General features: G+C 34.3%; 1 protein-coding gene across 13 annotated transcripts; it reads left to right on the top strand.

Annotated features, from left to right (window-relative positions):
* Positions 1–1404: 1404 nt before the first annotated feature.
* LOC107792513 (uncharacterized) lies at positions 1405–10486 on the top strand. 13 transcript variants are annotated; one of them, XM_075219595.1, is made up of 10 exons: positions 1405–1623; positions 2482–5167; positions 5252–5357; positions 5456–6876; positions 7109–7350; positions 7897–7989; positions 8067–8168; positions 8350–8462; positions 8984–9068; positions 10263–10486. In XM_075219595.1, exons 4-9 carry the CDS (start codon positions 6777–6779, stop codon positions 9042–9044), a joined length of 711 nt encoding a protein of 236 aa, XP_075075696.1. In that variant the 5' UTR covers positions 1405–1623; positions 2482–5167; positions 5252–5357; positions 5456–6776; the 3' UTR covers positions 9045–9068; positions 10263–10486. The 13 variants fall into 13 exon arrangements, 11 of the variants coding, with proteins under 11 accessions (XP_075075696.1, XP_075075704.1, XP_075075703.1 ...); XM_075219597.1 differs by having other exon boundaries at positions 1406–1623; positions 4855–5167; XM_075219596.1 differs by lacking the exon at positions 1405–1623 and having other exon boundaries at positions 1631–4764; positions 4855–5167.
* The last annotated feature ends 373 nt before the right edge of the window (positions 10487–10859 follow it).

Below are 10859 nucleotides of genomic sequence, written 5' to 3'. Positions count from 1 at the left end.
AATGTGCATTGATTACCGGCAGTTGAACAAGGTCACCATCAAAAATAAGTATCCACTGCCAAGGATTGATGATTTGTTCGATCAGCTTCAGGGTGCCAAGGTATTTTCAAAGATTGACTTGAGATCTGGCTACCATCAGTTGAGGATTAGGGCATCCGATGTCCCTAAGACAGCTTTCCACACTCGGTACGGGCATTATGAGTTCTTGGTTATGTCATTCGGGTTGACAAATGCCCCAGCAGCTTTTATGGATTTGATGAACCGAGTATTCGGGCCTTATTTGGACTCATTCGTGATAGTCTTTATTGATGATATTCTGATATATTCCCGCAGCCGAGAGGAGCACGAGCAGCATCTTAGAGTGGTTCTTCAGACCTTGAGGGATAGTCAGTTATATGCTAAATTCTCGAAGTATGAGTTCTGGTTGAGTTCAGTTGCATTCCTAGGTCATATTGGAAGTAGAGGGTATTCAGGTGGACCCGAAGAAGATTGAAGCAGTCAAGAACTGGCCTAGACCAGCATCAGCTACCGAGATTCGGAGTTTCTTGGGATTGGCAGGCTGCTATCGTCGGTTCGTAGAGGGGTTCTCATCTATCGCAGTCCCAATGACCAGGTTGACCCAGAAGGGTGCCCAGTTCAGATGGTCGAATGAGTGTGAGGAGAGCTTTCAGAGGCTCAAGACAGCTCTGACTACGGCACTGGTGTTAGTATTGCCCACGGATTTCAGGGCCTTACACAGTCTATTGTGATGCTTCCTATATTGGGACTTGGTGTAGTGTTAATGCAGGATGACAAGGTCATTGCCTATGCTTCACGGCAGTTGAAGATTCATGAGAAAAACTATCCGGTTCATGATTTGGAGTTGGCAGCCATTGTTGATGCAATGAAGATTTGGAGGCATTATCTGTATGGTGTGGCATGTGAGGTGTTCACTGATCACAAGAGTCTTCAGTATTTGTTCAAGCAAAAAGAGTTGAATTTGAGGCAGAGGAGGTGGTTGGAGTTGTTGAAGGATTATGATATCACTATCTTATATCACCCGGGAAAGGCCAATGTGGTGGCCGATGCCTTGAGTAGGAAGTCAGCCAGTATGGGCAGCCTTGCTTATATTCCGGTCGGTGAGAGGCCGCTTGTTTTGGACGTTCAAGCCTTAGCCAATCGATTCGTAAGGTTGGATATTTCTGAGTCTAGTCAGGTATTAGCTTGCACGGTCGCTCGTTCTTCGTTATTGGAGCGTATCCATGATAGACAGTTTGATGACACTACAACAAAAAAGGTCTTTAGCGGCAATTATTTAATGGCAATAACTTAATTGCTGCTAAATTATTTAGTGAAGGCAAAACATTAGCGGCTAATAAATATTTGTCAGCAAAAAGTATATTTTTGCGGTGATTCAAGAGAATTAGTCTGCTAAGCTTTTATTTTTACCTTTTCTTTTCCCTCCAATTTTTTTTCCCTCTAAATCTTCTCCCGCCTAAATATTATATCACTTCTCTGATTTGCCCAAAAAAAGGAAAACCTACGCCTGTAAGAATTAGGTCTCATTCTTAAAAAAGCTTTTACAATTTTCCTGGTGTAAGAAAACCTCCGCCTCTAGCAACCAAAATTTTCGCCAATTGAAAGGTACGGTTTCTATCTATTTTTCTATACTTTTATATCTTTCTCTTAATTTCTCTTTATACACCTCTATCTCTATCTCTATCTTTTAGGATATTGTCAGATTGATTTATGTTCTTGAAGTGAAGGATGAAACTTTTTTTATTGATAATTATAACTTTAATTTGGTTTGCATTTTTTGCTTACTGAGATATTTATTTTTGTGCTATATCTCTGGATTCTATGGTGCTACTTCTCCCTCCCAATTATTTTATACATATTAACTTCTCAAAAATTCAAATATCAAATTAAACTTCAGGTTGAACACTTTTTTATCATTTTGATGTCTCAATAGTGAAATTTAATGGTGAAAAAAATCTGAAATTTCATTCCATGGAATTCATGTGGCAATTAAAGATTCTTTAAAAAAACAGTACTGGGTAGTTAGGTTTTCCACAGTTTGATAGTGTTATTTAGTTTTCATGAATTCGTTTTGTATAATGCGGCTTATTAGGTATTTAATTGGTGTTGATTCATTGAGCAAAGTTGCATTATAATGAATTTTAGTTATAGTTTACGAGTGGTCGTCTTAGGTGCTTCTTAATGATTATGCATCTGTGAAGTTATTTTTGAGCCTGCTGAATATGCACATTAAGAGTACAAACAAAACTAGAAACTGGTGTTCTAATACCAAATAATAGTTTAATGTGCATTTCTTACTGTTTTTAATTTGTTCCCAGTCCTTAATTTTATTGTTGAAATGATTTCTTTGAGCTATATAATCATGTTAATATCTCATCTATAACTACATTTTTTCTAGAACTACCATTTAGGTTATTTTCTCTTTTGTACTAAATTATTTTTAGCTATTATTGTAATTTGCAGAAAAGAAAAAAAAGCCCTTGAACAGTCATGGACAAGCCTAGAAGTAAGAAATGGATGTATTATGATAGAGTCAGTAAAGAATATTTGAATGGAGTAGAGAATTTTCTAAACTACGCCTTCGTGAAAGAGAAATAATTTTATGTCCTTGTTCACAATGTGTGCTATACTATCAAGTAAATCGGGCAACTCCATATGATCATCTTGTGATTAATGGTGTTATTCCATCACATGATACTTTATTTTGTCATGGGGAGTCTCTCAATGAATCAAATAGTACTCGTGTAAATAATTACAGACAATTAACTATAAGGGGTGATGATATGAGAGGAATGATACATGATGCTTCTGGAGGCTTTACCCAGTCTATGGATAGTGATATTAGTGAAAGTGGTGAGATGGAGACAAACTCAGAAGAAAATAATACTAATCCATCTATAAATCAATCTCATCGAGAGGTGGATAAGTTTGAACAACTCTTGAAGGATTCAAATGAAGAACTATATCCTGGATGCAAGAATTTTAATAAACTGTCATTTTTGCTGCATCTCTACAATATGAAACGGTCGTTCAAATGGACAAATGAATCATTTAATGCTTTGCTTGGACTATTAAAAGATGCACTGTCTGAGGGTGAAAAGTTGCCTCCTTCTTTCTATGAGACTAAAAAGACACTTGAAGTGTTGGGCTTAAAGTACAAAAAATTCATGCTTGTCCAAATGATTGCATGCTTTTTAGGAATGAATTTGCCAGTAAGGATGTTAATAAATGCTTAATTTGTGGGGCTTCTAGATGGACAAAAATTGATAGAAAAATCCCAGCCAAAGTCCTAAGGTATTTTCCTTTAAAACTAAGGTTACAAAGATTATTTATGTCTTCAGAAACTTCTAAGCTTATGCGGTGGCATCATGAAGAATGCAACAAAGATGGAGTTTAACGACATCCTGCAGGTTCTGAAGCTTGGAAAAGTTTCGATAATAAATATCTAGAATTCGCTAGAGATGCCCGTAATATTCATCTAGGATTAGCTTCTGATGGATTTAATCCATTTGGTACAATGTGAACTGTTCATAGTATATGGCCAGTGATTATAATGCCATATAATCTCCCACCTTGGATGTGCATGAAAGCAGAGTTTTTTATTTTGTCATTACTTATTCCTGGACCAAAAGGGCCTGGCAATAACATTTATGTCTTTCTGGAAACTTTAATAGAAGAGTTAATTGAATTATAGGATGTCGGGTAGAAACATATGATGCCTTTGCTAAGGAGACATTTAAAATTCGAGCAGCTCTCATGTGGACTATAATTGATTTTCCAGCATATGGTAATCTCTCTGGATGGTGCACTTATAGTAAATTTGTATGCCCTTCTTGTAACATAAACACTGAATCTAGAAGACTCAAACATGGAAAAAAAATTTGTTATATGGGCCATCGACGTTTCTTGAAGCCTGGGCACAAATATCGAAATGATGCAAAGTCATTTGATGGGACTAAAGAATCAAGACCTGCACCTTATCCAGTATCTGGATCACTAGTTCTAAATCAAGTTAGAGATATAAAGTTCATTCTCGGTCAATCAAGTGAAGATGTAAGAGGGGTGATGAAAAACACATGGAAAAAAGAGAAATATTTTTTACATTCTTCCTTATTGGGAGTATAACTTGGTGCGTCATAATCTTGATGTGATGCACATAGAAAAGAATGTATGTGATAACTTAATTTATACATTATTGGGTCTTGGTAAAAAGTCAAAAGATAACATAGAAGCTCGATTGGACTTGAAGGAGATGAAAATAAGACCAAGCCTGTGGCCTCAAACTCGAGCTAGTGGGAGGACATACCTTCCTGCTACTTTTTTCACAATGTCTCCAACAGAAAAAGAGTTATTTTATGAAGTACTGCAAAATGCCAAGTTTCCACATGGCCATGCGTCTAATATCTCATGTTGCATTCGCAAACGAAAAATATTGGGGCTAAAAACTCATGATTGCCATGTTATAATGCAAGAACTTCTTCCTCTTGCATTGCGAAGGTCAACAGATAAAAGAGTCAGTTCTGTTTTAATTGAACTATGCACATTTTTTCGGGTTCTTTGTAGCAAAGTGCTTAAAATAGAAGAGTTAGAGTTACTTGAAGAAAAAATTGCAGTAACATTGTCTAATATGGAAAAACTCTTCCTCCCGTCATTCTTTACTATTATGGTACACTTGGTCATTCACTTGGCAACTGAGGCTAAACTTGCGGGGCCAGTGCATTATCGTTAGATATACCCAATTGAGAGGTATGAAGAATATCATTAAATTATTATTGTATATCTTAAGCTTTTATTAACTATAAAAATATTAGATTAATAAATTACTTTATTCTACAGATACTTGTGTACTTTAAATCATATGTTCGTAATCGTGCAAACCCAGAAGGTTGAATAGCAGAAGCATATATCGCAAATGAGTGCATGACATTTTGCTCGCGATATTTGGAGGGGGGAGATTTACGGTTTTATTGGTCAAAAAAAGTGATGTTGAGATTGAGCATGAGACTAATAGAGAAGTATGTCTTTTTTCTACTATTGGGGAGTCGTATGGTCAAGTAGATGTATTTGAGTTGGATGAGAAAACATGGTTGCAAACACATCGACATGTGCTTTTCAATTGTGAATCAGATGTGGTTGAGAATTACAAAAAGTGAGTGGTAATATATTACTAATTAAATATTTATATATTACCTTATTTGATAGCAAAATTAATATATGTGACTTACATAAATAGGGAACATATTGCTGAAATCAAGAGATTACATCGTAAGCGTCGTCTTACACAACATCAACTCGATCGGTTAGATTTTGATACATTTCATGAGTGGTTCAAGGAAAAAGTGAGTAGCTGGATTATGTCATTAGCAATTTTAAATTATTGTGCGTGTACTTATATCAATATTAATAGTTGTGCACTTCTATTTGTCTATTTGACTAGGTGAATGAGTTGGATGTCAAATCTAACATACCAAAGGATGTTAAGGTCCTTGCGAAAGGGCCAAGTCGCATTGCAAGAAGATTCAAGGCGTTCAATGTAATTAATGGGTATTGATTTCGAATGAAACAAAATGAAGAGTTCATGGAGACACAAAATAGTGGTGTTATGGTCATTTCAAAAACTGAAAGTTATGCAAGTACAAGTGACAAAGCTCCAAAATTTGCAAATATCAACTATTATGGCAGATTAAATGATATTGTGGAGTTAAACTACTATGAAGAATTTAAGGTTGTCTTGTTTAAGTGCGATTGGGTTGATGTTACCAAAGGTAGAGGAGTTAAGGAGGATGACTTAGGTTTACACTAGTAAACTTCTCACACCTAATAGACTCTGGCGACCGAGAAAGTCATGAGTCTTTTGTCTTTGCAGAACAAGCTCAACAAGTAATATTTGTACAAAATCCTAAGGATCATGAATGGTTTGTCCCCAGGTTAATTAAACCTCGAGATATTTTTTATATGGGAGAGGAAAATAGTATGCAGTTTGAATCATCAATGCAGAGTGATGCCGCTGGCTCGACGCTCTTAGAAAATACTATTGATTCAGAATATGAATGACATGATTGGGTAAGAAGCGGTGTCGATGGGATAGTAATTGATATGAATATACATTCTCGAAATTCTCCAAATGAAGGTGAATCTCATGTTGATGGAGGAAATGACATTGAAAATGAAAGTGATCGAAAATACGATAGATGGTAGTTATTAAATATTTTTTGCTGGTGTTATTAGAGTACTTTTAGGTATTTGATATTTGTTTCCAGTGAATTGAATACGATATTTTTTTTGTTTTTAATTTAAGTCACATTCCACAGAACATGCATGTTAGTAAGCAATGGATTATCTATTCTTATATTGGTGGATTAACCAATATTTGTGTGAGTTTTCTGTGCTTATTGTTACTTCTTTTGCTGCTATAGCTCTTGGATTATGAGATGCTAAGGTGTTTCTACCACTGGATAATAATATATATTTTCTGGTGCACCAATACCTCTTAACTCGAGGACTATCTTTGCATTAAGGCTTTGTTTTTGTATATTTTTTATCCACAAATCGCGGTTTATATATTTTTTTATAGCTTGAGATGTGGATGATGCTTATGTGCCGGTAGATCCATTGGAGTTAATCTGGTACTAGTACAACTGAATGTAGTTAGTTAACTACTTCATTTTGGCGAAGGAACTATGCGGACCAGAGGTGGCAAAAGATTGGTAATTGAACAACATGATTATGAAAGTGTACGATCTTATATTGAGTAATTGATGGATGGTCAGAACCACTCTCAAACCCAATCACACGATAATCAATCTACTGAACTGTATAGTTCTTCTAGCACTGAAGTTCAAGAGAATAAAGAATCAGGTAACACTTGTTACTAAATCTTCCAGTTTCTTAATACAAAGATTATTATTCTTTGCTTTATCATTACAAGTTTGTTATAAACTCAATGAAGTTACTCAATGCAGCTCCTTTTAGTTTGCAATTTTTTAAGAGAAATTGAAATAGAAATGCCATTTCAAGGGTATAATATTTAGGTATGAAAATGGATATTCTGTATATGAATTTCATGACATTCAATTTTTTCTAATGTTAGGCAATTCAAAAGCTAGGAAGGTTCGTGGGCCTACATTATTAAAAGATATTTGGAAATTACCTCCAGGGAAGAAAATTGTTGTGCAATTTAATACTCATAACCAAGCCATCGGAAAAGAGGGTCTAAAGCTTGCTAGCTTTCTAGGCATTATCGAAAGAACTCCAGATCTAACACCTCTACACATAGATGATTGGCAAAATTTTGATAAAGAAGAAAAGAAGAAATTGCTAGAGTTTGTAAGGGTATGGAGTTATTATTATTATTATTATTATTATTATTATTATTATTATTATTATTATTATTATTAGTTGTTGTTGTTGTTGTTGTTGTTGTTGTTGTTGTTGTTGTTGTTGTTGTTGTTGTTGTTGTTGTTGTTATAGTTATTACTGCTATTATTATTGTTGTTGTTGCTGTTATTCTTGTAAAAACATGTTATTGCTAAATGTTTGTTTTTGATTTTAGAAAAAGTTCTCTATCCCAACACGTGGAGAAGCATATGTCTTAAAGTCAACTGGAAAAAAAATGGAAAGATTACAAATCCGATTTAAAAAGTGAATATTTGGAAAAATATAAAACCAAAGATGTTTTGCTGAAGAATAGACCAGCAAGTCGTATACCAAAGGATCAATGGACTGGTCTTGTTTCTTATTGGCTTTCTGATAAAGCTAAGGTATAAACTTTAAAATCTTAAAAATGCACAATTAGTTGCTTATTATTATAGTCTTTTGATTATTTTTATTAATTGCTAATTCTTATATTATTTTGATTATTTTATGTTGCAATGACAGAGGCGTACCCAGGCAAATAAAAATAATAGGGCCAAACAAAATGTGCCTCACATAGGAGGATCCAAAAGTATTGCCACCTTAATGGATGAGCAGGTACATGTATAATTACAAAATAAAATATTTTAAAACTCTTTTATCGTACAGATTTGACATCAAATTTATTGTAATAGGCCAAGAATGGTATAGAGCCTACACGAGCAGAAATATTTATACTGACATACAAAAAACGTAAAAATGGTAGACTATTGGATGAGGAGTCTGCAAAGGCAGTTGTAAGATTTCTTCTCTTTCTTCCTTATAAAAAAAAAGATTTCTTCTCTTTCTTTTATATCTTGAACTAGGAAATAGATTAAAAAAAGGAAAATTTAAAGAGAATAACTGAATTGAAAATTGGATTTTTGGTGTATTAAATTTATATATATTGTTAACTATGTTATGCCCTTAATTAATCAGGACATGATGAACGAAAGGTTGAGGGATATTGACGGATCAAATGACCAGCCTTCCCGCAGTGTTGCTTGGGAAGGAGATGTATATTCCCAAGTGCTTGAAAATGATAAAAGTGGGTATGTTCGTGGTTTAGGACTTGGTCCAACTCCTTCTATGTTGTGGGACAGTAGATCTTCCTTAGGAAATATTGTTATAGAGGATTCGTTTGATGAGGTTGTACAAAAACTAAAGCACAAGATAATAGAGTTAAAAGAGTTAAATGAAAAACAAAATGAAGAAATGAGTTTTATGAGACAAGAACTATCATGGATGCGGCAAGTCATGAGAAAAATTGCTCCAAATGAGTTACCCATGCCTCAGAATATCAATGGAATCTCAACTGGACAAGTAACTCAATTTCAAAAGTTTTAGGCGTATATAGGCTAAGAAATGTTTGTTCCAGGAGTTATGAGGAAAGTTTCACTTCTTGTAACTTTCCAGGTTTGTTATAAAATATGTGTGTGGATATATATTTGGTAGTTTTATTTTTCTTGTTTATTCACTGTTACAAATATTGTTACTTCTTGTACTCTGTAAACTTTAGTACGTACTAAATATACATACAACTAAAATAATTTTACATCTTAATATTTATCAGGTCGTTGATACCAACCATGACCATGAGCGAATACCAGAATCACCCAATATGCATAATGTAGCTGGAAATACTCCGTCGTCTTGTGGTACTTTTCTGTGCTTTCACATAAACTCTTTTTTGTTCTATTCATTTTTTCTTTCAAAAAGTGAAAAGCATTATGTAAGAAATATATTAATGCAAACCTTAACGGACTGTAGCATAGGATTATTAGTTTGCTGCCCTTGATGTATGCTTAGTTTTAGCCAATAATTTGAATTTCTAGAGTATGTCTAGCAGCAACTAGTTTTTGGATCAAGGAAGGTCAAGAGAATGTGTTTACCAATGTTGTTTGGATTTTGCTTAATCTGGCCTGTGGAAAACAATTCCTTCAATACTCAATCTCCTTTGTCCTTCATATCACCCAACAAAGAAATTCCAGTTTCTACTTTGTCACTCTTGCAGAGAGCGTCGATCAAAGTATTGTATATGACAGTGTTTGGTGGCACATTTGTAGAAGAACACATATTCTGGAATATTTTCATAGCTTCATCAACATTTCCACCTAAACAATATGTGTTAGTGCTCCATATGTAACAACATTAGGAAAATAACCATCATCAATCATCCTCTTCATAACTCTATGGGCAGTTGCAAATTGCTCCGGCAGAAATATGATATCAAAGTGTTGTAGGTGTAGCGATCAGGTTTCCCATGCTTGCACATTCCATCAAGCAAAGTATTCAGAGAAATCACATTTGGCTCTACCCCGCCCTTTTTTATCTGGTCAAAAAGCTCGTATGACCTTCTCAATCTCGCCTGCTTTGCAGAAACCATCTATCAAGCAATAGGTAACAGTATTAAGTTCATATCCACTCTCCAGCCTCATCTTTTCCATCAACTTAAACCCTTCTTCTTGCCTCTCTACCTTACAAAGCCCATCAATTAATGTATTGTAGAGAACAAGGTCTGGCTTAACAAGAATGCCATCACTTTCACTGCCTCCCGTCTTCTCAAACACCTGCATTGCCTCATCGACCTTGTAACTTTTGCATAAATGATTGATGAGAATTCCAAATGTCACAACATCTGGTTTACATGCATATATTCCTTTGCCTCGCTATTTGTCCAGAATTGGTGTACATGTATATATTCATTTGTCTCTCTATTTGTCGAGAATTGGTGTACATGTATGTGTTTATACGAGTTATTGTATTTTAGATAGGACTATCATCTAAATGATAGAAATAACAAATGAGTAAAAGGAGATTCATTTTTCACATTACTTATTTTGTTATTTCAGGTTAAACAGTACGATGTGAAAGATTTCAGTACGAGGAAGATTTGCAGAATTGTTTGAGGGCTTCTACCCTTTTGTTATTATGAATATTATATAGAATTAGCGATAATAATGTTGGTTATTTTGTTTGAACAATGTAATTTATCTTACATGTCGTTGATACATTAGTAAGAATTAATACTTTCTTTTGTTTTTCTAGATTGAATGAAATATATTATGTTTTATGAGTTAAGTAGCGTATTTTATTAGCATTTTTGCAGTTTAAAGATAGTTTGGTTTTTTATTTGCCGCTAAAGGGGTATTTTTAATCGAGAACTAATTTGATTTAGAATTTGTTATAGTTGCATCTATACAATTGCCATTATACCTATGACTTTTAGTGGCAATTTAATTCAATTTAATGTGACTTTTCGTGGCAATAGTTTTTGATTTACTGGCCAAAATATTAGACATTAAAGTGCAAATTAAGCCTACTATGGAATAGATTTTGCAGCCATTGAATTGCCACTAAATATTTGACATTAAAGCATTCTACTTTTTGCGGCAATATAATTAGATATATCGGTCAAAAAGAATGACCATTGAAGCACAATATAAGCC

The sequence above is a fragment of the Nicotiana tabacum genome, chromosome 8 (genome assembly GCF_000715075.1).
Source record: "Nicotiana tabacum cultivar K326 chromosome 8, ASM71507v2, whole genome shotgun sequence".
NCBI classification, from domain to species: domain Eukaryota; kingdom Viridiplantae; phylum Streptophyta; class Magnoliopsida; order Solanales; family Solanaceae; genus Nicotiana; species Nicotiana tabacum.
The sequence above is the reverse complement of the archived record's forward strand: the minus strand, read 5'-3'. Positions and strand labels throughout refer to the sequence as shown.